This window comes from Pelodiscus sinensis, chromosome 1 (genome assembly GCF_052426305.1).
Source record: "Pelodiscus sinensis isolate ZL-2025 chromosome 1, ASM5242630v1, whole genome shotgun sequence".
NCBI classification, from domain to species: domain Eukaryota; kingdom Metazoa; phylum Chordata; order Testudines; family Trionychidae; genus Pelodiscus; species Pelodiscus sinensis.
This window is the reverse complement of record NC_143052.1, coordinates 5,681,455-5,708,487: the sequence shown is the minus strand read 5'-3', so window position 1 is coordinate 5,708,487 and position 27,033 is coordinate 5,681,455. Positions and strand designations below refer to the sequence as shown.

The window sequence follows — 27,033 nt, the reverse complement described above, 5'->3', positions numbered from 1 at the left end:
GGACATTAAGCACACATGGTTACCCATAGTACTTTTTATGCTTTTAATTCTCAGTCCTAATTATTTGCCCTGAATTAATCTTTTCAGAATCAAGGATCATGTGTTAGAAAAGTCCACCCTGAAATGCAAACTTCTAGCTGTCAATGGAAAGTGAAAATGGGTCGGATTAAGGTAGATTTGTATCCTAGTTCAAAAGGAGAGAAGAACACTTCCTTTCCTGTCTTGTGTTTGAAAAGAAAAAATAATATTCTGTATTGTTGATAGAAATGCAAGTTCTAAACATATCATAAAGGACCGAAGGAGGCAACCAAAAGAGAGCGTTGCGAATGAGTGAAAGAAATAAGACGTTTGCAGACCAGCAAGAAAATTTCCATTCAGCAAAGAAATACAGACTATGTCTATAGGAACTTAAGATGTGTCTCCATGCAGCTAAGCTGCATATTTAGAATAGGGAGTGTTACTGCTCTCAATATAACTAAGACATTGATTCATGGCATTTTATACCTACCCAAGCATCCCAGATTCTTTTGTCTTTATGATGCACAGGAACATAAGCAAGGTGTGGAACATGTTGTTTCTGCCCTGAACTCACGGGAAGAGAAGAGGATGGAGATTAAGTAATAAATAATTCAGTCTGAAACCTCTGCACAAATTTCTTATTTAAAAGAAAATACCCTTCACTTCCTGGCCTAAGCTTTTGTGTAATGGTACTTTGCACTGTTAAATAGCTATCACATTTAACACCAGAAGTGGCTGCACTTTATTGGCAAAATGTCATTATGGAGTTTGTATTCTAGCCTGCAAACTATTTTGAGATAAGAAGTTGCTATATAAAGGAAAGCCACTACCAAAGGAATAATATTATGAGTTTCTCTACCATAATGGACTCCATAATGAACTTAAGTTAGCTTTGGGACCCAACTTACATCTTCCAGTGAAACAAATGCAAAAAAAGAAAATTTGTTAGGCTGGATTATGACCTTCCACTCTTTTAAAGACTCGAGGAATTGCCAATCATTTTTGGAACTAGGGCTCAAGTTTTGATCAGGGATCGAATGCTTATCACTTTGTAGTACAACATCAATTTAATCTTTTGGTTCCGGGAATGGAAAGTTTTCCCAACACAGACTTTTGCTGGTAAGAGACAAGAGATATGCCAGCGCAGAAGAATCAACACAGACCACTTGGCCTATATTACTTATTTCAAACACTAGCAACGTATAAAAAAAAATAAAAAATCCAAAACATACAATAAGGGGAAGCTACTGCCTTAGGTACTCTACTGAGACATTTCATGGTAATGGTGTTATTCATAGAATCATAGAATAATAGGACTGGAAGGGACCTCGAGAGGTCATTGAGTCCAGCCCCCCGCCCTCAAGGCAGGACCAAGCTCCGTCTACACCATCCCTGACAGATGTCTATCTAACCTGTTCTTAAATATCTCCAGAGAGGGAGATTCCACCACCTCCCTTGGCAATTTATTCCAATATTTGACCACCCTGACAGTTAGGAATTTTTTCCTAATGTCCAATCTAAACCTCCCCTGCTGCACTTTAAGCCCATTACTCCTTGTCCTGCCCTCAGTAACCAAGAGGAACAAATTTTCTCCTTCCTCCTTGTGACACTCTTTTAGATATTTGAAAACCGCTATCATGTCCCCCCTTAATCTTCTTTTTTCCAAACTAACCAAGCCCAGTTCATGAAGCCTGGCTTCATAGGTCATGTTCTCTAAACCTTTAATCATTCTTGTCGCTCTTCTCTGTACCCTTTCCAATTTCTCCACATCTTTCTTGAAATGTGGCGCCCAGAACTGGACACAGTACTCCAGCTGAGGCCTAACTAGTGCAGAGTAGAGCGGCAGAATGACTTCACGAGTTTATTTAGTAGCAACTTATATATCAGGGGTTGTCAATAGAACAAGTTAACTTGCATGCTCCACGCAATTCTGCTATATTCAAAGACAATTTCCGGGTCAATAAACCTGACCGCTCAAAAAAGATAATTAATCAATATCAGCTACTCTTCAGAGTTTGTGCAGCTTTCATACCTTGGGTAGGTTGTAGACTTGACACTGATAGATAAGCTCATAGTGAGGAGGATTGATGGTGCTCTGGTGGATGCAAAACACATTCTCATTTGAAACATCTATGAAAGAAAAGTTGAGAGATAATATGAACACAAAGGCAGTAAACATGACCCAAGCAGTCAATCCCAGCAAACAAAACCAAGGATGCCAATACCTGGCTTATCTGGTGTTTGAATGAAGTGTTGCGAGGTAAATGTTTTGCCGTCAGGATATTTTGGGTGAGGAGGCAGCCTGGAGTCAAGATAAGTGCAGAACACGTGCATAATGATCTGAAAAGAAAAATAAATTGGAATTTAGAAGTTAAACAGTTGCAGATACTAGTTACAGAATCCAAGAGACAGTGATCCTATGACAGCAATGATTGAACCCAGCACATTTTAAAAAGGACAGTGGAGTGCTTTCACCATTCTCAGTGGCCCAACACTGGCCAGAATATTTATGCAAGATGTTGACAAGTCAAAGTTCATTCGTCAGCCGAACAGCAAAACGTCAGCCATGTGGCATGTTCCTTCCCTTCCAGAGATGGCTGCATGTCAATGGCTGCATTGAGGCTCAGATATACAACGTTTTTATTCTTGAACCTCAAAACCAAGTTGCAGAATTCAGTAGTAAACATATGTCCCAAACCAGAATATTTATTTTGCCCCCTTCTCCTCCTACTTCTGTTCCTCACCATCAACTTTGAGGGTTTGGTTTAGATCGACAGAGTCTAACCAACCATGGCTTAGCAAACCATATGCTCCCACCGTGAGGTTTTTGTAAAACTTAATGTCACCCTATATATGGGAAAGTGTGCTAAAACTACTACAGAATAGCAAGCAGATAAAACAAAACTGTACCTACTAAATGTTAGTGTTAAATGTGTACACAACATTAAGGTTCTTAGAGTAATATTATTCATATTGCACATACTCCGATTTTGCACCTGTTGACTTTTTTTCTTGAAGTTTGCAATTTTAACATTCCCTTAATATTCATTTAATATATTATAGACTAAAAGCTCATTCAGGGATTTACAGAAGTTTGGGGTGATTTATTAGTACTAGTCTTCTGAGTATTCAGATATTTAAAGTAGTCTCCAATGGCATCTCATCTGGTTGGTCGTGGAAGGGAGGGGGAAGCGAATTCTATGATATGATGTTCTGTCTCAGAACTACAAGTGCTTTCTCTTAAGAATTGGTAGACAGCCACTTGATTCTAGACAGAACACCAGCCATCTTCTCTTGCAGACAGCAAGAAAAATAAACCCCAAAATTGTGTCACTCAGCTACTTGTCATTATTCTTTGCAGCTATGTTGTGTCAGTTTTTTGACAACAGAAGTAGTATTTTAATTCACTCTTTTCAAGTACATGTCACAGTTTTTGCTGAGAAATGCTTATCCACAGCCTTTGACGTTGCTGGGCTGATCCACACCGGAGTCTCTCTCTAACTACATTATTTACTTCTTTGAGTTTAGTCATTTAGGATTTCACAGCAAACAATATTCGATTAAATGGGTATAAGGCAATTCAATCCACATTTACTATTCTGTCACGTCTGTTTACTTTGCCATCTGCTTTGGAGAACTGAAATTAGACATTTAATGAAGGTTGAAGTCATTTCATATTTTTTTCCTGTATTAGGAATTATTTTATAGAACATTCATTTGAATACAGAGGATTTTACTTAATTGTGTCTGAATGTAGAAAAACAATTGATTTATTGAGGTCAGAGCCAGTCAGGCTACACCTACCATAGCTATTCATCAGACATTCTACTTATGTCTGATCTAGATTTACCTGTAGTTGCTTCGGTCCGTAACTCAATGTTTGTTTTTTGGAAGATAAATTGAAACATCATTCAAATCATTTAAATCATTGCTCTGGGGTGGGACTGGGGATGAGGGGTTCAGTATGCAGGCTCACCCAGGAGAGGGGACTACCCCAGCCCTCTCTCAACAACAGCTTGGGACCAGAGAAGTGCCTGCTCATGGCTGCTGCAGCTCCAGGGGCACACCCCAGGGAGGAGTACATGTCCTCCAGCTAGGGCAGGTCCAGGTTCATCTGCCCCCTGCACTCCCCAGCCAGAGTGAGGAATGCAGCAAACTGTGCACTTTCCCCTCACTCCCTGACGAAGGGGAACAGCCAGCTATATTCCTGTACAAATGGGGGGTGGGAGCTTCAGACCCCCCTGGCCTTTCCTAAAGGGCACCTGGGGAGCAAGAGACTTGGGGCTCAGGTAATCCTGGATGGGGGCGGGGGGCACCCCCAGTCAGCCCCTTACACCTGCCTGGTGAGTCTGTCATTTTTCTGTATGTTTTTATGACAGGCAATCCATTCTGAATCCTTCCCATTTTTCTAGCACAACCAAACCCTTACCTTGCATTAAGTTACAATAGGAGGAAGCTGTATATCCAATTTGGTGATCCTAGCTCTTACTGTTTAGGAGGCGTTCTTGAACAGGCAGACAGACAAACTCTCTCAAATGCATAGAAGATATGAGTGACAAAATACTATCATTACCTTTTGTGATCTTTATGGGGCTAGATTTGGTTTGTGTAATTCTATCAAGTAATTTCATTGAGTGCAATGGGATTACTTGGTTAAATGAGGTGTGCAGGATTTGGATCATGTTCCTGAGATTCACAAGCTCTATCTCTACATCATATTCCCATTACTGGCACTGAAAAATAATGTATTTTAAATCACATCAAACAACTGTGCAAACTTACAGCAGAATCAGTGGGCAAATCGGTATCCCATTTACGGCCCTTGAAATCCCCTCCTCTGTTCCATCGGAATGAACTCATGCATCCTCCCTGAGAAAGCTCTAAAGGCAACAGAATTTATATGAAGTTATTTTGGAGCAATGCTGGAAACGGAAGTGGAAGAAGGTAATCTAATTATGTCTATTCCAGACATCAAGCATCTTTATTATGCAATATACATGAGAAAGGCATGCAAGTAAGATACACTTATGAAGCAAACTTTAAAAATAGCCATCAGGATTTTTAAAAAGATTTAAATCCTAAACCTCAGTTTTATTTGGAATTAAATCAGGGAGGGATAAAGTAGGAAGAGAAGAGATTGATCAAATCCTATGAGTTTCCTGAACACACATTAAAATAGGTGCATGAGTGACAAAACTTTTGTTTTAAGAATACTGTCAATTACATTAAGACCCCAAATCATTTAGTCACTTTCAACAAGAAAGAAAATTACAAATGCTTGTATATTTCCACTACTTGAAAAGCAGCCCCTCCTTCATACCTGCCGGGACCCAAGTTCAAAGGTCTTGTTGACAGTGTTTGACAACACGTGACACAGAGGAACTGTAATGAAGCATATTTTTAAGTGTGCATGATGACCATTTACCTTTGATCCTTTCAACCAAATATTCCTGGTTTGGTGTAAGGTCCAGGTACTGCACAATAGTGTTCAGTGTTGGGATGAGTGGAGCTTTAACAAGAGCGGCCTGTTTCAGACTGCTAATACTGGCTTCTGCAATACAAAAGAACAACAGCACGTATGATCTGTGGCCATAGCAGTACACTGAGCATCCTCCCTTACAAAGAGTTGACACATTCTGTTCAACTTGCTTGCCTGTTGCACTTGAGTAGCTGGGTCCTAGGAATAGCGGGAACACTACATCACTAGTGATGTTGCTAACTACCAAATTCAGAACTTAGAGAAGTAATTTACTCCTAAGTTTACTTCACAAGAAGCAAGATTGGGTCTGTGTTGTTTACATCACTGTAACATACAAAACATACTAGGTAAGGGGTGGCCAACCCATTCTGGGCAAAGAGTCAAAATAGCAGTGGATCCAAGAGCAAAGTTGTCAAGCAAATACAAAACAACGCCCCCTCCAAAGAAACGCATTTAAGAAAACACATTTAGAAGCTTTTTAGCCACATTAAGCTCCCACCAGCTGACACCATCTTTAATTTCACATCTTTCATGGCCACGCCAGATGGCTCCCCTGCCCAGGTGAGCACAAGGAGCTGGGAGAAGAGGGCTGTTTTTGGGGATGTGGGGGCGGCTTACAAGCCACAGGGAGGGAGGGCTTGACGACCCGCACCCGGGTTGGGGGGGGGGAAGCCACATGTGGCCACGCTTGTACTAGGTACTACACAGGCACAAGAAGACAGTCCCTGTCCTGAAGACCTCCTATGGGACAAGAGAAACATATAATGATGTAAAAAGGGGATATGACAACATTTATAATGTTCCATTTGACTACGTCTATAGGAGATTCCTGACGGCCTCCCCATCCAGCTATTATAAGTTGGTTTATTTATCATACATGTCTCAGCAGAGTTTAAAGGAGAGATTAAAGCTTAAGTAGCCTATAAAACAGAAGGCCAAATTCTATTCAGTTAAATTGGTGCAAGTTGATGCAACGTTAATAAGTGCAGTTACTTCAGATTAAACACCACGGCTGTGTCTACACTGGGCCACTTATTCCGGAAAAGCAGCCGCTTTGCCGGAATAAGCTGCGAGCTGTCTACATTGGCCCCTTGAATTTCCGGAAAAGCAGTGACGATTTACTGTAAGAAATCAGCTGCTTTTCCGGAAAAACTATGCTGCTCCCGCTCGGGCAAAAGTCCTTTTTCCGGAAAACTGTTCCAGAAAAGGGCCAGTGTAGAGAGCACAGTAGTCTTTTCCGCAAAAAAGCCCCGATCGCGAAAATAACGATCGGGGCTTTTTTCCGGAAAAGCGCGTCTACATTGGCCACAGACGCTTTTCCGGAAAAAGGGCTTTTCCGGAAAAGCATCCTGCCAATGTAGACGCTCTTTTTCCGGAAATACTTATAACGGAAAACTGTTCCGTTTTAAGCATTTCCGGAAAAAGGTGCCAGTGTAGACACAGCCCACCAGTTTAACTGGAGATATTACTATATTACTGTCTTAAGGGATTTGCCTCAGGAGGCTCAATTGGAATGAACATAGTCTTCTCACTGATGCAACTGTAACAAGGATTTTGTGCTTTCTGCAATTCTGCACCTGTGGAAGTTGCTGTCTAACCCTAGCTCTCTAATAAAAACCCTGTTTCTGGCTCTTAAGGTTGCAAAGAACAATCTTTTCTGACTGGAAGTTTTTATCCTGAATACAGGTACTAATGAGAACTGAACCAAATCTATTATAGTATCTCCATACCTCCAATCTGCAGCTCTGGACACCCCATTCTTCTCAGCTGAGTGCTCACAGAATCGATCTCTTGCACAAGTGGCACTAAAATAGTCTCATTGATCCACTAGTAGAGGAAAGAGACAATTAAAGAGGTAAGAAACAACAGGAAGCCCGACTGAAATGTTACTATACCCTAATCCAGGGTGGCCAACCCATGGCTCTCGAGCGACATGCAGCTCTTCCCCACTTAGAGCGCGGCTTGCGAAGCCTCCTCCACAGCTCATGAAGCTGCCCCAGCGCCTAGAAATGGTCCCCAGCCCCTTGTGCTCATCGGGGCAGGGAAGCCATCCGGTACGGCAATTCAAAACTTTGGGGGGCTGGTAGAGAGCTCTTCTTTTTTTTTTTCCATTTACTCAACCAAAATTGCTCCAAAAAAAAAAAAAAAAAATTTGGTGCAGCTCTTTGCATTTTTTCTGCCGCTGCTTTGGCTCTCTTCATTTAATGGGTTGGCCACCCCTGCCCTAATCACTGTTACGACTACAAAGTAAAAATGTGAACAACAAACATTTAATGCAGCAGAGGAGAAATACAAAATCATTAAGTAAGTAGACCAGCAGGTTAGAATTTGAATGACTATTTAAATAAATGACATGCATCTGACGAAGTGGGTCTTTGCCCACGAAAGCTTACGCTGCAATACATCTGTTAGTCTATAAGGTGCCACAGGACTCCTTGTCACTTTTGCAGATCCAGACTAACACGGCTACACCTCTGATACTATTTAAAGTTCACTGAGTGAGTTCTAGATCAACATTCCTAGATCATGATATAGACTTTTGGGGGGTGAGGGGACTAATGGTATGTAGAGAAGCAATGGACCCACACAAACAGATAATTTACACTTGTATGTGTCCATAATTCCCACAGTCTGTTTTAAGAAGAAAGGGTGCTGATGGAAATATATTGTTTGTGAACACTTGAGCTTTTCATGCATATTATTGGCTTAAAACAAACATGTCTGGTAGATGCCACACACTCCAACAAGTAGTGTGTCGAAGGAGTAATTTGTTATTTGATTAATATTTTTTGCCTTGAAGTACAGTTACATCTGCATTAGCTACAGCAGAAATAACAGTTCTTAGACGTCAGATTATGTCAGGATTTTCATTTTAACTTTTCAGCTGCTCAGACATTTTGGAAACTGTTATCCTTTGGGATGGGATTTTCCATGCTTCAGTTCAGCCCAGGTGAGTTATTTTGAAATGTTTGAGGAAAACGGAGTCAGCAGTTTGAGTTGTGGAAAAGGGAAAAACAAGTCTACCCATTTTCATTGCAATGAACTTTACAATTTGAAGTTTCCAGGATGTCACAGCACAAGTCAGCAAATGCAGGCATTAAGATTGAACGTGTAACTTTAATATTGCCCAGTTGAGAACATGCTTTGTGTTAGTCTGTAATTGCACAGCCATATACTATCCTCAGATACACTATGTAGTTCTACTTAGGTACATATGCGGCAACTAGATTCCCCTCTTTTCTAATATAAAACAGTTAGATCAAAAAGCAAGAATTGTGTTAGGAATCAAAGATCATTAAGAAAGTATTGCACCCTACCAAGTGTATACCATAGATCATCATTTGCCTCAGCCTTAATGGGACTGAAGCATTCATGAATTTTCAACGCTCTGAGTTTTGCAGAAATAAGGACAGGGTACTGAAATATTAGAATTCAAAGAGCAATGATAGGACTTACATTTCTGAACTTAGCTGTCCATGTGTCCATATGATCGAGTAGTTGTCGATTCATTATCACCCTCGACCAAACCTAGGCAAAAAGTTAAGTTGTTTAAAAGACTTATGGAAACATGTAGGAACCCAGCTGACCACCACATGGCTTTTAGAGCCGATGTCATCTTATTGATATTAGTTACAGTATGTCCATATGCCCTACCTAGGATTTAGAATGTTCATATATCACAGGATGTTTCATGAGGACTACATACCAAGTACAAGGCTATGTCTATCCTGCACAGTTATTTCTGAATAAGCTATTCCAGAATAGTTATTCCAAAATAGCTTATTTTGAAATAGCACGTCTACACTGCAGGGAAGCCTCAAAATTAGTCTGAGGTAGGTTTCCCTAATGTAGATGTGCTATCTTGATTTAGAGCCCCAGGAGGAATAACTGAGAATGGTTTTGGTGAGGGGCTATTTTGAAATAGCAGAAGTGGAGTGTCTACACATGCCTTATTTCGAAATAACTATTTTGGAATAGGCGTTATTCTTCGTAGAATGAGGTTTACAGAAATACGCCGTCTGTTACTTAGAAATTATTTTGAAATAATAGAATTGCTGTGTAGACACTCGCATAGTTATTTTAGAATAACGGCCGATATTCCAAAATCACTTTGCTGTGTAGACACACCCCAAACGTGCTATTTTGGTATCCATAGCTATTTGTATGACGATAAATCTGGTCTAAGTAAGCAAAATTTATAGAAAAAGTTTACATTAATGAAAGTTACACTGCCTAAATCAATGTGCAAGGTAGAGAAAAGGGGTAACATTAAATTAAAAGACAGCCAAGTTAAGAGCTACTTCTTTTGGCCACACTAAACTCAGACATGCAGTAGACTTTTCTATGAGTCTCACAAAACCCACTGAGTATGTACAAGTGCAAGGAAGGATTTTCAATATATATCCAGCAGCTTGAATGTACTAACTGTAGTTAATTTTTACTGACAAGTATCAGAGGGATAGCCATATTTGTTTTTGCAGATTCATACTATGAGAAGTCCTGTGGCACCTTATAGACTGACAAATTTATTGGCGCATAAGCTTTGGTGGGCAAAGACCCACTTTGTCAGATCTGATGAAGTGGGTCTTTGCCCACCGAAGCTTATGCTCCAATAAATCTGTTAGTCTCTAAGGTGCCACGGGACTTCTTGTTAATTTTTACTTTTACAAACACTTTTACTGATAGAAGAGGCCGTTTCTCAAAGTCCAAGAACTCAGTTAAACTACATTTTAGAATTCCAGACAGACGTACTATATCTAGACTTGTTATATATTACTATATAATTCAGGGCTATGTCTACACTGGCCCCTTTTCCGAAAGGGGCATACTAATTTTCAACTTCAGAATAGGGAAATCCCCCGCGGGATTTAACTATCCCCCGCGGGATTTAACTATCCCCCGCGGGATTTAACTATCCCCCGCGGGATTTAAATAAAGATGTCCGCCGCTTTTTTCCGGCTTGGGGAAAAGCCGGAAAAAAGCATCTAGATTGGCCCGATCCTCCGGAATAAAGCCCTATTCCGGAGGATCTCTTATTCCTACTTCAAAGTAGGAATAAGAGATCCTCCGGAATAGGGCTTTATTCCGGAGGATCGGGCCAGTCTAGACGCTTTTTTCCGGCTTTTCCCCAAGCCGGAAAAAAGCGGCGGACATCTTTATTTAAATCCCGCGGGGGATAGTTAAATCCCCCGCAGATTTCCCTATTCTGAAGTTGAAAATTAGCATGCCCCTTTCAGAAAAGGGGCCAGTGTAGACGTAGCCAAGGTGTCTGTGAGAAACTGATTAAGACAGAAAAAGGTTAAATCTTTGTTTACTGTTTCCTGCCATTGTCCATGAAATTAATTCTAATAAAACTATAAAATTCTATACAGCAGATACTCTCTGAAGTGTTTGGTCAGGAGGCACTTTTTTACCCCAAACAAATTTATAATTACCCTCTGCTGGAAACAACATTACCTTCACCAACAAACTAGCTCAGATTGAAGTTTGGAATATAAATTTGTAATAAGAAAATATTTTTCTAAATTATCTGAAGGCAATTCAATGCTATCGGATTTACCTACTCTTTCCAGTAATGTGAATGGGAAATATATGCATCCCAATCCCCGCAGAGTATTGCAAAATTCACAATTGTTATTTTTTTTCACTGCTGATTCTCTTGAGTTTTCTATTTACCTCTTCTGCAGCCTGCTTAGAGCTCAGATCAGCTTCATCCTTGTGTGCGGATGGGGCTTGGGACCTGCAGGCCAGCTGATACTGGAACTTTCTCAGCATTTGTGCATAGTCTCCCATGGAACGGCTGTAGTTCCAAAGAGTCGGACTGCTGGAAGGAGAGCTCGAATCTGAACTCCCTAAAATTATCCATTAAACAAATAATTACTGCATATTGGTTGCCAAACACTTTTTAAGCAGCGAGAGGTTCTTGTACAGATGACAGATCAGGGCACTGACTGGAGGGATACATCCATAAACTGCAGTGAACCCAAATGTAAAATATTATTGAGACAAAGATGATTAATAATAAAAAGTATCATTTCAGAAGACAGGTCACCTGCAGATTCCATAGGCCACACCTCTTATCAAGATGAAGGGCCAGGGCCTAACACAGGAGCGGGCAAAAGGGCCTCTGTGGGGCTGCATCCGGCTTGCCAAGTGGGTTGATCTGGCCCACGAAGGCCCTGCTACTCCCCCGCCCCCAGGTCAATTAGGGCCTGGGGGGAGTGCACAAAGTTTCCTCCACCCTGCCAGGAGTGTGCAGTGTGGGGTGAGGGGAGCACGTGAAGTTTCCTCCACCCTGCGAGAAGCACCATGTGCTCCTGGCAGGGTGGAAGGAGGCTTCACGTACTCCTCCGCTCCTCAAGCCCTGATTGGCTTGGGGGCAGAAGGGGGAGCACGTGAAGTCTCCTCCCACCATCAGGAGCATCGGCGCCTAGGGGGAACCTTGTGGGGAAGGCAAAGGTGCTCCCCACCCCCGACCAATCACAGTCTGTGGGTGGGGAAGCAGGGAAGAATCCTGGCTCCGCCCCTTCTGGAGCGGCCCAGGGCCACTTCCAAAATTTCTGAAGTAGCCCGCAGCAAAAAAATATTGCCCACCCCTGGCCTAACATAACCAATGAGTCTTATGCAGATATAGTTTGTCATTTATAGGCATCCATGGCCTGTCTCCAAAGTGTCAACAACTGTACATTTTTTAATCTATAAAACAAGGTTTTATTTTCTGGAAAGTTTCCCAAGGCTTCTGTGTTGCAAAGGATTGTAGAAGTCATATCTCACTTAGCCTACTCAGTAAAATACCTAACTTCTTCTGCATCTTCAGATAGTGCTTTCTACAGGTGGATTGTTAAGAGGTGGATATTATGCAAATAACTTAAGTCCACTTCATTAAGACTGGCACCTTTGTTTCTAGCTTATGCCAGAAGAACTGGAATACATTCCCGCAAATGCACTTAAAAAACTACAACTTTTAAATCAAACAGAACTACTTATTTACCCAGCTGAACTCTATGTTGCTTCTCCTCTTCACTTCGAAGGAAGCTGTCTAATGACTTTAGGTCTGTCATATAGTCTTCTTTGCCAATAGGGGAATTATACACAGTTGGTGAAGAACGGTAGCGAGACCTCAACCCGCTGCTTTCCACTGGTCCAATACTAGTGGGGTACGGTGAACCACCAGGGGAAGAACTGAAGCTGGACGCCTACAGAGAACAGTGTGAATTACTGTGATATTTTATAAAACTGGATTGTTAATTGTTAGTTTCATTTTTTTTTTAAATTAATGTATTGCTGCTCCCCATTTAGCCAACTTATTATTACACTGTTCGACTATATGCCACTTTGGCTTTAGCATTTTATGTTTCAGTTGCTGGTTGGTTTATTTTAATTCTTGGCTATAGAAAGGTGAATCAAATGCTACCACCAGTGACAGATTGGATATATCCTATTATATTAGGTCAAACATAATTTGCAAATAGCGTAAATTAACACACAAGGTGGAAGCTAGTGCAGAATCAGGTTCTGCAGTGTAGGACACAAGACAAGCAATCTAATAAGCAAATAACTCATTATATTGAAAGTTGTCAAGGCTATTACCTTACTGTAGTTGCTGTTTGGTGAGTAGGTCGCAGCAGTGCTATAAGAACCACTGCTGCCTGACAAAGCCTGTAGCTGAGGACTGTACCCAGTCATGCAACCAGTGGCAAACTTTGGGCTGGCACTAGGTGAGCGGGATGGACTGTAACTTAGCACGCTCTGACCCTGAATTGGAGGAGAAGGTGTTGAAGGGACTTTGTTTGTCACTAGCTCACGCGGCGGCGTTGTTTGTACTGCTGTAATAAGAAAAGCTGAATTAGGGCTGAAGGAGCAGCTGTGTGAATCATTTTTCTTAACTGTTATTTTATTTCTTTATCATCTTAAGCAAACCCTACACTGAGACCAGAAGAGGAGATTTGAAAGTACAGTGAGCCCTCGCTACTTCGCGGTTCGACCATCGCGGATTCACGACTTCGCGGACTTTTTTCTGTACATTAAAGGGTGGTTTGTTAACAGTACTACGTAAAGGGAGGGTTTTAAAAGTCTGAATATACATGTTAAATAAATACGTAAATACGTATTTAAATATGGTGTCCCTACTTCGCGGATTTTCAGCTATCGCGGTCGGGTTTGGAACCTATCTACCGCGATAAACGAGGGTTCACTGTAATCTCACGCCTATAAATTGCAGCAACGAAGCCATAAGCACAGAAGCTAAAGCTGCCAGAGTAAAAGAGTAGTCTTGTGGTTTAGGAACTACACCGACATGCAGAACACTTGAGTTAAACAGTGCCCCAGACACACTATGCGACTTTGGGCAAGTCATTACAACTCTGTGCCTCAGTTCTCCATCTGCAAAGTGGGAATCAGATTATTGCCTCTATCTCCACCCTTTATTTTACCTATTTAGACCATATTTAGAGGGCAGGGATTACTTACTATGTGTCTGTATACAGCCTTGATTCCACCTGGGACCTCTAAGGCACTTTACTATTACAAACATAGCAGTATACACAAATAATAGTAACACACGTAATGAGAGACGTATCAAGTCACACCCTGTTCTTCTCTATGGTCAAGATGGGAACATTTCCTATTCTTTATGAGTTTGTTCCTTATGGATGGACTCTACTATTTTAAAACCCTTGTACTATGCCTAACAGCAAGAGATTTTACATTTCTGCAGTAATGATGCTTCAGTCAGGTTCCTTGGCAAAGTATTCTATACTGTAGTACGTTTCAGTATTCAATGTTTCCTTTTTTAATGTCATTGTATTAACCCAATCTATACAGGCCATCTCCAAATTGTTTCAGTACTCACAGACTGATATTTTCCCTTTGTAGTTTAGCCAAGGGATCATTTGCATACAGATCATTCACACTATGCCACAATCTTTAATGGTGCTTTTCTATGCCCAGATCTCTACTGATGATTTCTAGGATGTCCCTCCAATCTGATGGCAACTTTCTACAGAGTTCAGATTTGTCAAGTACAGTAGCACTATATGGGCATTCCACATTTGCCACATCTACTTTGTCATGTTCTTCTGTTTCACAGAAATTTATATTTAGAAGCCCAAAATATTTTATGAAGGGACTGATGTTTTGTTTGTCATTTTTTATACTTTACATTAAGGTTTCTCTCAAAAATGGCTATTTTAACCTGTGACAGATTACTATGATGTCTCATTTAAACAAACTCTCCATCCTTTTCTCTTTTATTTTTTGTTCTTTATCATTTTTGCTTCTTCTCCTGTTCCCTGATTATCTCCCCTTACGTAATTTTTTTATAATTCCCCTGGCTCCCCATTCTCTTTTGATTTCGATCAGAGGCCAAAGATGGGAGAGACATTATTAACCATTTAGATATATGTATTCATTTACAGGTGTTAGAAGAAATGACACAGATTCACAGATTAAGGACAGAGGAGTCTATGCGATCATCTAGTTTGACCTTCTAACAGAGGCCATGTAATTTAACCCAATTAGCCTATACTGACAGTGTTTAACTGAATAATATCTTCCACAGAGGCACTTAGTCTTGATGTGAAGACATCACGAGAGGGATAATCCACCAATTCCTTCAGTAATTTATTGAAAATGTCAGTTACTTTCACGGTTAAAAACATGCGCCCTATTTCTAGGTTGAATCTCTCTGGCTTCAGCTTCTACCCATAGGATCTTGTTATGCCTTTCTCTGCTAAGGTAAAGAACCCTTTATCACTCAGTAATTTCTTCCCATGACGTTTCTGGTACATGGTAATCAAGTAACTCCCTGATTTTCTGAATTTCCATTCCACTTCACTTAGTTGCCGCATCTGCAGAGAGCAGTACGGTGAAGTCACTCAAAAGGCTCTGAATCAACACTCCTACTCTTCAGAAGGTTCTGACTACACTAGGGACGTAAGCGACAAGTCAACTATCCGATAAGCATAGTTGCTTATTGGATAGTTGAGTTGTGACTTGACTAGTTGCTTCCCCCCCTTGCTGCCTCTCTCAGAGAGAGGCAGCAAGAGCTGGTGCTTAAAAGCCAGTTCCCCCAAGCACCATCTCTACGGGGGACAGGGAAGGTGGAGGCACAGCAGGGAAGTGGCATGAATGGGGACTGAAGCAGTCCCTGCTTGCACCGGTTCCAACTGCTGCCCTTCTGCTTTTGAAATGTACAAGAGCCCCATGGGGCTCTTGCTAAATTTCAAAGGCTGAAGTGATGCAGTTCCTCTCTGCTCTAATGCCTTTTAAATGTAGTAATAGCCGCAGGCAGCTATTACTACATTTAAAAGGCTGAGGTGCAGCTCCCCCTATCAATTAATCGAGTAGTTGATTGAAATTCCATTGACTACAGTAAACTTCTGATAATCCGGCACCTTTAGGACCCAGATTATCAGATATGCCGGACTATCAGAAGGGGAGGCTATGAGAAGGGTGGGGTGGGGGGATGCCACCCCAGATCCCTCATAGCCCCCCCTTCTGATAGTCCGGCTCTGCCCCAGGCGTCTCCATTCAGCTGCTGCTGGTCAGTTTCAGCAGCGGCAGAATTGGGGCCGCCTGCGGCTGAGCAGCTGGCGTGCTGCCGGGTTGGTCCGGTAGCGCCGCCTCTTGGCACTGCGAGACCAATCCGGCAGCACCCCAGCTGCTCTGCCCAGGTGTCCCCAAGTCATCTGCTGCTGAAACTGATCAGCAGCTGATTCCAGGAAGCCCGGGGCAGAGCAGCTCTGCCTTGGGCTTCCTGGAGTCAGCCGCTGGTCAGTTTCAGCAGCGGCTGAATCAGGGACAGCTGGGGTGCTGCCAGGTTGGTCCCACAGCCCAGAGGGGTAGTGCTACGGGACCTACCTGGCAGTACTCCAGCTGCTCTGCCCCCGCTTCCCCGATTCAGCCACTGGTCAGTTTTAGCAGCAGCTGAATCGAGGAAGCCGGGGGTAGAGCAGCTCCAATGGTCCGGCTGCCCGGAGCACTTCCGGGTTCCTGATGGTGCCGGACCATCAGGAGTGCCGGACCATCAGATGCCAGACCAAAGGAGTTTTACTGTACTTGATTTGCTGATTAATCGAAATTTAACTTCCCTAGACTGCACCTCTTTTCTCTTTCTAGATGTGTGTTTGTTTGGAGGACCATGCCAGGTTGAGACCTATGACAGTCTATTCAGAGGGTTAAACAATTACAAAAACTCACTTGTAGACACCATTTTAAAGAATATTGCCAGAGACAGTGGTCACACTTACATGCGTTCTGAAGCCCAAGAAGCGTCTGCTGTCCAGGACTCATAACTAAGCTAGTTGGTGCCACAGTGTATTTGAAATACCTCCAGAAATCAAATAAGGCATTCAGACTGAACAAAGACGCAAGTGCAAGTTCTAGAACAAAAAATATATATTATACACAGTTGTTAATTAAATTGCTCACCATTAAAAAAAAATCAACAACAGTTAATATCTTATACTGTATGCAGTGTTGTTGTAGCCATGTTCTTTCCAAGGCATTAGAAAGACAAAGTGAGCTAAATAATATATTTTATTGGCCCAACTTCTGTTGGAGAGAGAGAGAAAGAGAAGTTTTTGAGTTTAAATAGAGCTCTTCTTCAGGTCCTGCTATGACTTCCCTACCTTGCCTCTATGACATCTGTTTTCCTACTCTATTGATATGACTATTATCATGGCAAAAGTTACTGTAGATTCTTTGTATCATTTTGGAAAGATGCACCATTCACAAGGGCTAACGAGTAAACTTTTTTGTTAAGTACATCAGAAGCAGGAACCCTACAAAACAATCAGTGGTCATAGGCTGATCAAGGTTCTAAAGGAGCACTCAAGAAAGACAAGACCTATGCAAAGAGAAGCTAAATGGATTATTTGCATCAGTCGTCAATGGAGAGGATATGCCATTCTAGTTAGGTGACAAAACTAAACAACTGTCCCAGACTGTGCCAAAGCATCCTCTACTGACACCTCAAAGTGGCAAATTAAATAGTAATTAAATCACCAAGACCAGATAATATTCACCCTCTGTACCAAATAACCGGAGGGAAGCTAATGTAACACTGGTATTTAAAAAAGGATCCAGAAGTAATCCTGGCAATTACAGACTGGTAAGCCTAATTTCCATGACAGGCAAATTGGTTGAAACAATAGTAAAGAACAAAATGATCAGACAACATAGATGAGAACTATATGCTGGGGAAGAATCAACCTCACCAAGCTATTAGAATTTTTTGATGTGGACAAGGGTGATCCAATACATAAAGTATACTTGGACTGTTAGAAAGTAATGCCCGTTGGAAAACATAATCCCAGCTATATATACACAAACTGATGAGAGCTAAACTAGCTATTACAACTCAAGAAAGATCCTAAGAGTTATGGATAATTCTCTGAAAACATCCACTCAATGGGCAAAAGTACAAAAAAGTAACAGAATGTAGGAACCATTAGCAAAGGGACAGATAATAAATCAGAAAACATCATAATGCCACTATATAAAAACATGATACACCCACCCCTGAATATTACATGCAGTTCTGGTTGCCTTATCTTAAAAAAGTACATTAAAATTGAAGAAAGTGCATAGAATGACATAAAAATGATGATGGTTATGGAACAGCTACCATATGAGGAGAGAGAAAAAAAGATTGGGACCGTTCAATTAGAAAAGAGATGATTACACAGGAAAAAGATATGCTAGAGGTCTGGGAAATCATGCATATATGGAGAAGGTAAACAGGGAAGTCTCATTCATATAATAGGCAGCATGTTTAAAACAAATAATAGGTTGAATCTAGTCTAGCACCCTCAGGACCTGACTGGTGCTGATCCAGAGAATTTGCCAGACCACAGGAAGTCAATATTGTCAAGCAGCATTACCAACATTTCCACTGCTTACTGGGTTCTCCAATGACATTTAGGGGTAAATTAGAGCTAAACACCACCACAGAACTCTGAGAGCCAGGACTGGTGGCTGTAAACAAACTTTATGGGATCACAGGAAACTTGGCCACACCCATAAGTGAACATCCAGCTAACTAAAATCATGCCGGACTACGGATGTTGCCATACTAGAGAGGTTCAACATGTATAAGGAATTGTCATACAAATCACAGCCAGCCTGTGTCTCCATAGGATGTTCTGAAAGCCAAAAGTGTAACAGGGTTCAAAAAAGAACTAGATAGGTGATGGAGGATAGTCTAATCAACAGCTATTAGCCAAGATGGTCAGAAACATATTTTATGAAAGAACTTTGGAGACATAAGAACAGCCACACTGGGTCAGACCAAAGGACTATCTAGCCCAGTATCCTGTCTTCCAACAGTGGCCAATGCCAGGTGTCCCAGAGGTAGTGAACAGAACAAGCAATCATTACACGACTCCTCTCCTGTCATCCATTTCACTCCGACAAATAGAGGCTAGGGAAACCATTCCTACCCATCCTGGCTAATAGCCAGTGACAGACCTAACCTCCATGAATGTATCTAGCTTTCTGAACCCTGTTAAAGTCCTGGTCTTCACAACATCCTCTGGCAAGGGGTTCCATAGGTTGACTGTGTGTTGTGTGAAGAAATACTTCCTTTTGTTTGTTTTAAAACTTGCTGCCTACTAATTTCATTTGGTGACAGGTTTTATACATTTGAGACTAGTAGTTTAAACTATACCAATTATTGTTTTAAATCACATACATAAACAGAGGGCCACTGTATAAGCTTCACATTCTTTAGATACTGGAATCGAGACCAGTTGACACTGCTAAAGGTTACAAGTGTATCTCCACCATTTGTGAAAAACAAGCAATGCCTAAAGGGATGAAAGTCAATACCCAATTTGGCTTACTTTATATTTAATTAATGTGGTGTTATATTTATGTATTAAAATGGGTGACATGGTAACATAAAACTGAGTTTAATGAACCTGATGTAATTTCCTCTAAAGCTGCAACATGCTTTCATTTTCATGATATCCCTAGGTTCAGAACAACCTACAACTCCTTCTCCTCAAATCCCACCTTTTCAAAAGTTTTCTATGACTGACAGATGTCTATTCTCACTTTTCATTTTCATCCTTTATCAGTTCCACATCTCTCATTTAGATTGTAAGCATCTTGAAAAAAAGAGTTACTACGTGAAATGCAAAATACACCTAATAGCATCATTTAAGATGTGGAGAAATTGGAAAGGGTACAGAGAAGAGCGACAAGAATGATTAAAGGTTTAGAGAAATGACCTATGAAGCCAGGCTTCATGAACTGGGCTTGTTTAGTTTGGAAAAAAGAAGATAAGGGGGGACATGATAGCGGTTTTCAAATATCTAAAAGGGTTCACAAGGAGGAAGGAGAAAATTTCTTCCTCTTGGTTTCTGAGGACAGGACAAGGAGTAATGGGTTTAAAGTGCAACAGGGGAGGTTTAGATTGGACATTAGGAAAAAATTCCTAACTGTCAGGGTGGTCAAATATTGGAATAAATTGCCAAGGGAGGTGGTGGAATCTCCCTCTCTGGAGATATTTAAGAACAGGTTAGATAGACATCTGTCAGGGATGGTGTAGACGGAGCTTGGTCCTGCCTTGAGGGCGGGAGGCTGGACTCGATGACCTCTCGAGGTCCCTTCCAGTCCTATTATTCTATGATTCTATGATTTAAGGAGTCTGTCTTTTACTTTCTGAAAGCCTCAACACACATGAAACTTGATCTAAGGTAACAGATAAGCAGGAGATGCAACCCAGATAAATCCAAACTGGACATGGAAAGTGAAGTCAGATTTCCGTAGGAGCAAAAAGCAGGTAAAAAAATCTCAAATATCAACATGAGGATAGGACAAGAAGCAACGGGCTTAAACTGCAGCAAGGGAGGTTTAGGTTAGACATTAGGAAAAACTTCCTAACTGTCAGGGTGGAGAAACACTGGAATAAATTGCATCGGGAGGTTGCGGAATCTCCATCTCTGGAGATATTTAAGAGCAGGTTAGATAGATATCTATAAGGGATGGTCTCTAGACAGTACTGGGTCCTGCCATGAGGGCATGGGATTGGACTCGATGACGTCTCGAGGTCCCTTCCAGTTCTAGTGTTCTGATTCTATGAAGGCTGAAAAAAGGGATTGAATTTAGATACTGTTTCCTCATATAGCAAAACTACCAAGTGCACTTACCAATATACCACAGTGGCCAGTATGTAATGTTATAATATGAACTTATCAGTTTTCCAGTCCTGAAAGGGAAAAAAAATGAAGATGTCATCCCTCTGACCTACAATCAATGGAAATATTTAGGAACATAATGACATCCTTTTATTAATTTAAGTTTTAAAACTCTTAGGGAACTTACATTTCAGTATAAATCATGCCTGCAACTGACACATTAAGGAGTCCCCAAGCCAAAACCACTTTCCTGGCTTCTGTCTCTTTCCTCATCTTGATGGTTCTGTCAATGAGAGAAGTAGAGGGACTCTGGTCCCCCTGCATCATCTGTAGAGAAGCACAGGGAGACACAAGAATTGAGATATTTATAGAATGTCGCTCTCCTTCAGTGACAGACTAAAGAAATGTTAAACAGTCCATAGGAAATTGCACTTAAGGGGGACATTTCTAATTACAGATTAATATTTTATAGTAAACAGTTCTGTACTTTTTTTGGCTAAAACAATTTTTTCACATAGTTCCTATTGTGAAACATTCACTACTGTTTAGAATAGTGATAGAAATGTAGCCGTGTACAAACCCTACGCAACCAATACCCCCAGCTATCTCCGAGACACTACTGACTTCCTAAGGAAACTACAAAACATCGATAACCTCCCCAATAACACCATCCTTGCCACCATGGATGTAGAAGCTCTATACACCAACATCCCACATGAAGATGGATTACAAGCAATTAGAAACACTATCCCAGAGGACACCACTGCCAACCTGACAGAAGACCTATGTAACTTTGTTCTCACCCACAATTATTTCCAGTTTGAGAACAACTTATACCTCCAGATCAGCAGCACAGCCATGGGTACACGCATGGCCCCACAGTATGCTAATATCTTTATGGCTGACCTAGAACAACGTTTCCTCAACTCCTGTCCCCTTTTACCCCTTCTCTACTTACGCTACATCGATGACATCTTTATGATCTGGACGCATGGCCAAGAAACACTGGAGACATTCCACAGAGATTTCAACAATCTACACCCCACCATCAATCTCAGCCTGGACCATTCCACATGAGAGATCCATTTCCTGGACACCACAGTACAAATCAGCAATGGAAAATTAGAGACCACTCTCTACAGAAAACCCACTGACTCATACAGTTACCTACATGCTTCCAGCTCCCATCCAGAACACACCATACGATCCATCATCTATAGCCAACCCCTTCGATACAACCGCATCTGCTCTAATCCCACTGACAGAGACCAGAAACTTCAGGATCTCTACCAAGCATTTATAAACCTCAACTACCCACCCGGAGAAATAAAAAAGCAAATTGAAAGAGTCAAACGAATACCTAGAAACCATCTACTACAAGACAGACCCAAGAAAACCAACAATAGAACACCACTTGTTATCACTTACAGCCCCCAACCTAAACCTGTCCAACACATTATCAATAAATTACAGCCTATACTGGAACAGGATACTAAACTCCAAGCAGCTCTGGGAGACAGACCCATAGTCTCCTATAGACAACCACCTAACCTCAAGATGATTCTTACCAACAACCACAGGACATATCACACTAATACCAACCCTGGTACCTTCCCTTGCAACAAACCCCGTTGCCAGCTTTGTCCACATATTCACTCTGCTGATACCATTATTGGGCCTAACCAAGTGAGTTATAAGATCAAGAATACATATTCCTGCGCATCCAGAAATATAATTTATGCTATCATGTGCCGAAAGTGTCCATCTGCTATGTACATTGGACAAACGTCTCAGACACTTCGCCAAAGGATCAATACCCACAAAACAGATATTAGACAGGATCACAAAGAAAAAAGTTTCTTGCCATTTCAACCAGAAAGGACACTGTCTCAACGACCTAATTACCTGCATCCAACTCCAGAAGACTTTCAAATCTGCACTTGAAAGGGAATCCTCTGAACTGTCATTCATGCTAAAATTTGACACTCTACACGGGGTGGCTCAACAAAGACACCAACTACCTTACCCATTACAAAGATAGCTTCCCCAATTATCACCTCTAATAGTCTTTGTAGCAGAATGCAGGTGGTTAAGTCATTGAGAGAGTGTCCTCTAATACCATTAGCTCACAGACATTTACCTTTCCCCACCTCTAATATCATTAACTCACAGACATTTACCTTCCTCCCCCTCCCCGCATCCACCTACTGTTCAGAAATGTGATTAGTCCTTTTCATATGTGTTCACTTTTTTTTAATTGTATCCTTTGGTATATATGGTTGTGACTATTTTCTTCCACTATTTGATCTGAGGAAGTGGGTCTGGCCCACGAAAACTCATCATCTAATAAACCATCTTGTTAGTCTTTAAAGTGCTACATAGTCCTGTACTACTGTTTAGGACCCTAAACACTAAGCTGCTTTTACCATTTGGGTGTAGGGGAAGCAAAAATCTACCCAGGAAGGAAAGAGGGCCATGTTCTGAGCTCAAACCAGTTTTATCCCAATAGTTAATCCCAATTTGTACTAAACAGCAAAACATGCTTTAAAAAGAACCCCAACATCAACTTTTCTCCCCCTCTTCTAGTCTGTGGGGAATCATAGGGATGAGACACATTGCAAGAAGTTTCCCTTACACTTTAATGGGCATTACATATACTGCTGCATTGAGAACTAGGGATTAAGGATGTTAAGTAACAGTTAATTGAGTAGTCCACTGACTACTCGATAGGCACTTCCGCATTCCTCCTTTGAAATGTACAAGAGTTCCCCTCTCCCCCGTTGCGGCTCTTGCACTTTTCAGAGGAGGAATGCGGAACTCCGTGTGCAGCCCGGGGGCAGCGGGACGTCCCACTGACTCTGGGCTGCATGCAGCGTGCCAGCTTTGAAATGCACAAAAGTCCCCCACTGACTCCGGACTGCAGGCTGTGCTTCTGATTTGAAATGGCACGTGGAGCCAGTTCATCTGGGGACGTCGGTGTTTCAAAGGGGCAGCACCACATAGCTGATCCAGGGCTCAGCTATGCGGCGCTGCTGCTTTGAAGTACCCCTCTTCTGCACCCCTTTGCTGCCTCTATCAAATAGAGGCAGTGGGGAGGGGGCATCGACTAGTTGACTAGTCAAGGGACTATCTCAGGGATGGTCAACTTGTGGCTCTTGCGCCACATGAAGCTCTTTGCTCATAGAAATGTGTCTCTCAGGGTTATGGCTCATTCGGAGCCGCATGCCCACTTTGTGCACGCACCCCAGTTCCTGGAGGAAGAAGTGCATGGCTGTGGGGGTGGCAGCTCCAGTGAGTCCCAGGTATTGGGTTAGAATGGAAGGGGCCTGGGGGTGCCAGACTCTGGGGGACAGTATGCGGGGGGGCTAGGGCGAGGGAGGCTTGGCTCTGGGTGAGGGATGTGTGGCTCTTTGCACTACTATCCACAGCTCTTTTGGCTCTTTGTGTCTAACTGGTTGTCCACCCCTGGACTATCTGATAAGCATTTGCTTATCGGATAGTTCACTAGTCTTTCACATCCCTACTAGGGATGTGAATGACTAGTCAACTAACCGATAAGCAAATGCTTATCAGATAGTCGACACACTACAGCCAGTCCCCGAGTTACGAACGAGTTACGGACCAAACACCTGGCCGTAACTTGAAGTGTTCGCAACTCGGATCCCAATGAGTTACATGGTGCCTGCGCTGTCCGTAAGTGCGGATTGCGTTCGAAACTTGGGGACCGCATTTACGACCGCTTTGGTCCTAAGTGCGGATGGTCGTAAGTGGAGGTGGGCGTAAGTCGGAGACCGGCTGAAGTCGACTAGTCGCTCCGCCCTCTTGCTGCCTCAATCAGAAACACAAAGCTTCAAAGCGATGGTGGCACAAATTGCAACTACTATTCGATTAGCCAATTAATCTAAATCAAACAACCCTATGGACAACCGGCCCTGAAGTTTACCTGCGTGCATTATAACGCCTCCTCCGTAGCTCACTACAACCCTGATGGATCATCCCCGCTTTACTGGGCATACCCAGCACTGGTTGTGTCTACACTGGGGCACTAAGCCCCTCTGGGGGTGGGGGGGAGGGGCGGCTCAGGGGCTGTGTCTACACTGGGGCACTAAGCCCCGCTGGCAGTGGGAGGGGGAGAGGCGGATCAGGGGCTGTGTCTACACTGGGGCACTAAGCCCCGCTTGGGGTGCGGGGGAGGGGCGGATCAGGGGCTATGTCTACACTGGGGCACTAAGCCCCGCTGGCAGTGGGAGGGGAAGGGGCGGATCAGGGGCTGTGTCTACACTGGGGCACTAAGCCCCGCTGGGGGCGGGGGGGAGGGGCGGGTCAGGGGCTGTGTCTACACTGGGGCACTAAGCCCCGCTGGGGGCGGGGGGGAGGGGCGGGTCAGGGGCTGTGTCTACACTGGGGCACTAAGCCCCGCTGGGGGCGGGGGGAGGGGCGGGTCAGGGGCTGTGTCTACACTGGGGCACTAAGCCCCGCTGGGGGCGGGGGGGAGGGGCGGGTCAGGGGCTGTGTCTACACTGGGGCACTAAGCCCCGCTGGGGGCGGGGGGGAGGGGCGGATCAGGGGCTGTGTCTACACTGGGGCACTAAGCCCCGCTGGGGGCGGGGGGGAGGGGCGGATCAGGGGCTGTGTCTACACGGGGACAGCACAGGCGAAGGGACGCACGAGGAGTCCAGACCCCGCCCCCTTTCCCCTGGGCCCACCCTCACTGGTGGGGGAGGGGCCGGCGCGTGCCCCAACCGCCAAGCACGGGAGCGCCCACGCAACGCCCCGCGGCGGGGGGGGGGGGGGAGGAACTACCCACGTGGGAGCAATGGACTGGGGGGGGAGGGGCAAGGCCTTGGACTCCGAGCCCCTCCCGCCGCCAGCAGCAGCCGGCTCGTGCTCCGCCGGTGAGAGGCTCCCCTCCCCCCGCCGCCAAGAGAGGGGGAAGCGGCCCTCCAGCCCAGCCCGCCCCCTCCGGCTCGCCACTCACCACGGCGCCCGCCCGAGCTCCCGGCATCGGGCTCCCACGCGTCCGCACGGCGCCTGCGCCGACTGACGTGAGGCGGCCGGAAGCCAAGCCTTCCCAAAGGGGAGGGGGGAGCTTGTTGCCATGGGGACGGAGAGGCGGCGCGCGCGCCGCAGGAAGCCGTTGGGCTCCCGCGCTTCCCCCCAACGGCCCAGTTTTGGCGGGAGCCCGTGCGAGGCGCGAGGGCCAGTTTGCTCTGAGTGGGTCTGCCTCAGGCGGGGCTGCCCTGGCAGGGGGCACCCCTCAGGGCAGGGCTGTGAAGCTGCTGGGCCTGTGCTGGATTGTATAAGCCTCAGCAGCACGCCCATGAGGCATGTAAAGCACTAGGGCTGTGTCTACACTGGGCCACTTATTCCGGAAAATCAGCCGCTTTTCCGGAATAAGCTGCAAGCTGTCTACACTGGCCCCTTGAATTTCCGGAAAAGCAACGACGCTCTACTGTACAAAATCAGCCGCTATTCCGGAAAAACTATTCTGCTCCCGCTCGGGCATAAGTCCTTATTCCGGAACACAGTTCCGGAAAAGGGCCAGTGTAGACAGCCCAATAGTCTTTTCCAGAAAAAAGCCCCGATCGTGAAAATGGCGATCGGGGCTCTTTTCCGGAAAAGCACATCTACATTGGCCACAGCCGCTTTTCCGGAAAAAGGGCTTTTCCGGAAAAGCAGCCTGCCAATGTAGACGCTCCTTTTCCGGAAAAACTGAAAATGGAATAGTATTCCGTTTTAAGCAGTTCTGGAAATTCATGCCAGTGTAGACACAGCCCTCGTGAATTCAGGTCCTGTCCCCTAGCACGGTACATTCAGAAACTGACAGGACATGCCTATTTAATGGCTTCGTTGCCACGTGAATGGCTCCTCCACAGGCTCCATGGGCTGCTAATAGCCCTGGCCGGTCGTTGTTAACTAGAGGCTATCTCCAGGAAGCAGAGTCACAGAAGAGGCGGGGGGTTGGACATTAAGACCCAGTGGTGCCCCAAATTTTTGGGTGCCCTGCGCAGCTGCGTATTCTGGCAGTGTCCCTTCTCCCCGCCATCAACTAGTGCCAGGATGGCCAACCTGTTACAGGCAAAGAGCCAAAATAGTTGTGCATATTGCACAAAGGGGGCGGGAGGGGGAGTTGTCCAGAAAAAAAAAAGGACACTGCCCCTTTAAAAAAAACTCAGGTTGGCTTTTTGGCCACCTAAAGCTTTTGTTGGCCAGCGCCATTTTGCTTCGCCGTGACAGACAGCTCCCGGCACCGGTGAGCTCAGGGGATAGGGGGCCATTTCTAGGGGCGCAGAGGCAGCTTCGCGAGCCACAGGGGAGGTTTAGCGAGCCACACTTTAAGCGGGGGAAGAGCTGCAGGCGGTTCGCGAGCTGCGAGTTGGCCACGGCTGAACT

At 43.9% G+C, this 27,033-nt stretch overlaps 1 protein-coding gene across 4 annotated transcripts in view; it reads right to left on the bottom strand.

Annotated features, from left to right (window-relative positions):
* Positions 1–25,719, bottom strand: part of TMEM209 (transmembrane protein 209) — a 29,483-nt gene extending 3,764 nt beyond the window's left edge. Inside the window, exons 1-14 of one of the 4 annotated variants that reach the window (XM_075925285.2) lie at positions 25,619–25,719; positions 20,828–20,967; positions 20,653–20,711; positions 16,747–16,878; positions 13,088–13,323; positions 12,489–12,693; positions 11,174–11,349; positions 8,954–9,025; positions 7,228–7,324; positions 5,444–5,569; positions 4,801–4,898; positions 2,244–2,358; positions 2,051–2,148; positions 509–587 (exon numbers count right to left, since the gene is read on the bottom strand). In XM_075925285.2, coding sequence (XP_075781400.1) covers positions 534–587; positions 2,051–2,148; positions 2,244–2,358; positions 4,801–4,898; positions 5,444–5,569; positions 7,228–7,324; positions 8,954–9,025; positions 11,174–11,349; positions 12,489–12,693; positions 13,088–13,323; positions 16,747–16,878; positions 20,653–20,711; positions 20,828–20,967; positions 25,619–25,645 — 1,635 coding nt within the window. In that variant the 5' untranslated portion in view covers positions 25,646–25,719 and the 3' untranslated portion in view covers positions 509–533. Of the gene's footprint in view, positions 1–508; positions 588–2,050; positions 2,149–2,243; positions 2,359–4,800; positions 4,899–5,443; positions 5,570–7,227; positions 7,325–8,953; positions 9,026–11,173; positions 11,350–12,488; positions 12,694–13,087; positions 13,324–16,746; positions 16,879–20,652; positions 20,712–20,827; positions 20,968–25,618 lie in introns of those variants that run through there. The other 3 variants (XM_075925271.2, XM_075925278.2, XM_089778038.1) reach the window with 3 other exon arrangements.
* Between the last annotated feature and the right edge of the window lie 1,314 nt (positions 25,720–27,033).